At 26.8% G+C, this 4,454-nt stretch overlaps 1 protein-coding gene across 1 annotated transcript; it reads right to left on the minus strand.

The window, feature by feature from the left end:
* Positions 1–3,120: 3,120 nt before the first annotated feature.
* On the minus strand, positions 3,121–3,537 carry AAJ76_1570003537 (n-acetylglucosaminylphosphatidylinositol de-n-acetylase family protein; the record flags this gene model as incomplete). Its single annotated transcript, XM_024474137.1, has 1 exon — positions 3,121–3,537. The coding sequence occupies one exon, from the start codon at positions 3,535–3,537 to the stop codon at positions 3,121–3,123; it is 417 nt and encodes a 138-aa protein (XP_024329706.1).
* Positions 3,538–4,454: the final 917 nt, after the last annotated feature.

Genomic DNA, 4,454 nt, shown 5'->3' on the forward strand with positions numbered 1-4,454 from the left:
TGCGCCAGATTCTTATACTTATCATAAAGTATCGACACTTTAGCAACCTTTAACACTTAAACAAAGAAAATATTTTTAAAATGAATAACAACCAATTAATTTTAAAAATTTGGTGTTAATAGAATAATATTTTTACACCAAATTTAGCATTTTCATAAGATCGGGTCCCTTCAGTCCCCCGTTAAAAAAAAACAATTTTAATAATTTAATAAAAGATAAAAATTTTTCAGCAGTATTCCGGTATCTAAACATAAATTCTAATAAAAAATGCCTTTTCTTAATCTCTAGTTTATCTCTTTCTTGCTTGTATTTAAACCTTAAGCTTTTTATCATAAGATTCTCAGTGCTGAGTATAAAGCCAAAAATATGATCTACAAGGTTGTATTTATAACAAACAGTGTAATAGTCATATAACCTAAGTTAGATAAGCTTCTATGAGCTTTATATTTATAGGGGTGTATAATATTTCGGGCTTTAACGATAAAATTTATTATGGGAATAAGAACGCTTACAGATTTAGATTCTACAAAAATAGCATATCCTAATGCAGGTTTAAATGATTATCAACGATGCAGAAACACCAACAGACTTGTACGAATTTACCTCTATGATCATTAACATTATAATTCAATTTGATTTCATCTATATATGCCCAAAAATATGAAAATATTTCAGTTTAACATGATTATCGGTGAAAAATAAAGCAATTCGTTCATTAAAATTGTTGCATTTTCTTTAGGAATTTCCAAATGCCAGAATGTTCAATAATATTAGCATAATTATTACCATACACGTAGTAATAGGTTGTTTTTGGTATTGTTTTAATATCATTTTTAAAAGAGTAGAGTCAAAAATTGGATTGCAGAGAGATGGTCCTCTGGTAGTGCTGATAACCGTAAAAGCAGGATCTTAATTCAAACTTATCAGAAATTTAAAATTATGCATAAGGCGCATACATTAACAAACTTACAGATCTGTTCATCTTTGATTAAATTCTATTCAAACAATAAAGTTAAAATTTCGTTTTCATCTGCTATGATTAGAAAATCTTATTCTGTTTATCTCATCATTTTAAGGGCAAAAAAACTAAAATAATTAGTATGATATAGCAATCTTTTTATGTTTTAATCAGCCTATTAACAAAAAAAATTGATTATATATAAAGATTTTAAGCTTTGGTTAAAAGAAATATTATCAATTTTTTTAACTATATAAAATTTTAACTAAGAAATATAAATCAAAGATCTAAAACACATAAAATATTTATAACTATGTATCCACACAGATTGTTCTTTAAATATGAATAAAAAGATTTAACTATAACACACGCCTTATATTTGTAAGTTCTATGCTTTTATTATTTTACGACACAAGTTTGAAAACACACAACCCTCAAAAATCACAGCCATAAAATTTAGTTAAGAAATTAACACAATATTGTTAATATTTATTTTGACCAGTACAAAGTACCCATAATCAAGCATGTTTGTAAAAGTTTTGGCTATACTTTTTAATGTTATGACAAAGAACAAATACTGTATAAAATGTCTGCAGACGAATTTGGACAACTGCAAATGAAGATAAATAACTCCTTCTTTGCTAACAATGTCAAGTAAAGCTGTTAATATTTCTAGTATTTGGCAGCTTTTTCGAATGACATGCCAACGTTTATAAAATTGCTTTGTTATAAATGATAACCACTCTGAGAGTGTTAGGATAAATTGATGAAAATTGCTAAATATTATATTTTGAGTATTATTTAAACCAAAGTTTGGCTAGCTTTACATAACATTTAAAAAATTCATATAATTATAGATTTATATTTTATTCATTTAGAATATAACAGGTTTATATACTATTAATCATTACAACCAAGTTTGTAAACGTCACATGGACATTTTATCGTAACATCTTTTATAAGACATACCTAATCAATGCTATGTACTCTTTTACAATAGCTAAACTTTCACAAATAATGACCAAAACAATTAAAAAGCGGTTTACAATATATTAATACATAATGACAAAATCTTGAATTTTAACTTGTCTAAAAATAAGAAGTTATAAAAGACAGAGAATACTACTTTTTAGCAGAATCAATACACACAGTTAAATATTGGTTATGCAAATATTTAAATTAAGAGTTTCTAATGAGATGAATATAGAAGCTTTTAATATTGAAAAGAAGGAGTTTATAAAAAACTTAAATGTTAATAATTAATTGAAAGATATAATACAAGCTTTAGTAAATAAATTGGTGGAGAAAAAACAAAATAAAAATAAATGAATTATGCTTTCAAGAATTGATTATTTTTGTATTCGAGATCTTTTTAATAAATTTGTATTATTTTTAACTTTATCGTTTAATTTTTTTTTATATTTACATTTACTTATTTTTTAGACTTTGTGCATTACATGAAGATTCATTGGACTATTAGATGTTTTATACATCCCTTTTACGTATATATTTAAATGTTAATAAACCCTCAATTTTTTACAAAATATCACATACCATTCCTTTAAAAGTATTAAATCATCTTGTATCTGTTTACTATAATCATTGAACATAGTATTTACACTGTCTGTCTTTACTTTCTTTTTAATAGACCACAATGCAAAACTTGTTTCCCATTTATTGTAAAAATTTTATTTTCGGTAATTATAGTTTCGACATTATTAGAAGTGCCCTTTCTTCATAAATTATATTTACATTGCTTTTGTTTAGTATTACATACTTTCTTGTATGTACATATGTATTATTATGCAAAGTTTAAGATACTGTTATTTTTTCATAATTTTAATTTCAGAAGAATATTTTGATTTTGTAGCACAGAATTGAAACATCATCATGAAAAAAAGCCTTTTATTCGGCCAAAAGTTTATCTTTTTATTTATTTATTACAGTCCATCATTGAACCTTCCATGCTTGAGTCCATTGCTTTAAAGTTATCCGCTTCATTCCCCAATTCAAGCTTCAAGTGAGCTTCAGGGCTTCGGCGACTAGCGACAGTTAAACTATCCAGAGTCATCTTGAGACTCTCGCCTGTATATATGCCTATGTGCGTGGTTCTAATCCTATGTCGTTCGCGTATAGCGGTGGTAATTTGTTACTATGCCACCTCACGTCATTACATACGGTATAATCTTAGACTTATATTTATACATGGACGCTGTATGATTTGCTAGGAGATCATACTTATGTTTCTTCTTTGTCTCAAAAGCGTGGAGATTTTCAAATCCAGTAATTCCAACTTCTACTATTGTAATCTTCTTTCTTATTTTATCCACGATGAATATATCTGGATTATTATATTTGATTACCATATTAGCTTGGATTCTACTGCCTACTCTTATTTCAACATCTCTACTTGCAACCAGATCTTGCAGGGTATGATTCTTGATCTTCTTGCACGATTTAAGTCCATAATTTACGCATAACTGTAAATGTACACATCTTAATGCTTCATTATGGCGTCTCATATAATCATGTACAAGCATTCTATTACACTGGGTAGCCATATGGTCTACCGACTTCATCTTTTTCTGTCAATGTGGGCATTTAACTTGCTTTTCCAGGAAAATATTTTTGTTTTGTAATCATCATGAAAAAAAATTTATTTAGAAAAAGAATTTGTAATTAATGTCAATTTCTTTGTTTTCTCCTTAAACAATTGCAGAGTAGAAGAGAATTGCTACACTTGTCAATAACTTTAGCGTCCAGTGGATTAACAATATTATCTGGGCTTTGAGCTATTTATACAATAATTATACATTATTAGTCTAGCATTATTTATAGGTAAGCAACCAGAAAATAAAAATTCCTTGATAATGCAAAACCTACTTGGTAAAAAGTTGTTTTGGAAAATATAATTTTTATTTGTTGTTCACCCTCGTGGATTGTAATTACTTGTAAATGCCCGGTGACCCCTTCTTTTTTGAGTGTTTGGTTTCTGATTTATCGTACTTAAATTTCTTGGGGTCAAGGCCAAAATAAAAAAATTATTTATAATAAAAATTTTTCTAATGTAGTAATTAATACCACAATTAGACAATACAAAACATTTTTTTTAATGCTTAAAGAAAAATTTTGATGTTTATCATTGGTTGATAATTTTTGTAATTCAGCTTAAAGTTTAGTGTATTACAATTTTTTATTTATAATCTCATCGATTAAGCTTTTTACTTTTGTCTGTTTATTAACTCTAATATTTCGTCAACATCTTTTTCAGATCTACTAAACACATTATATCTATCGTATTATTCGTAAAGAATATGTTATGCTTATCAATAATCTCTTGTATAATGTATTACTGTTTAATTAAGTTTAGTATCATGTCCTTAATACCCCTTCTTTTATCATGTGATTGAAATGGTTTTTTTTGCATTTGAAAATGTACTTCGCCTATCAGTAGATATTATTTTTATTTATTTGTTCTTTTGGATCTGTTTGGATT

Source organism: Vairimorpha ceranae (assembly GCF_000988165.1).
Source record: "Vairimorpha ceranae strain PA08 1199 chromosome Unknown NODE_157, whole genome shotgun sequence".
Taxonomy (NCBI): domain Eukaryota; kingdom Fungi; phylum Microsporidia; family Nosematidae; genus Vairimorpha; species Vairimorpha ceranae.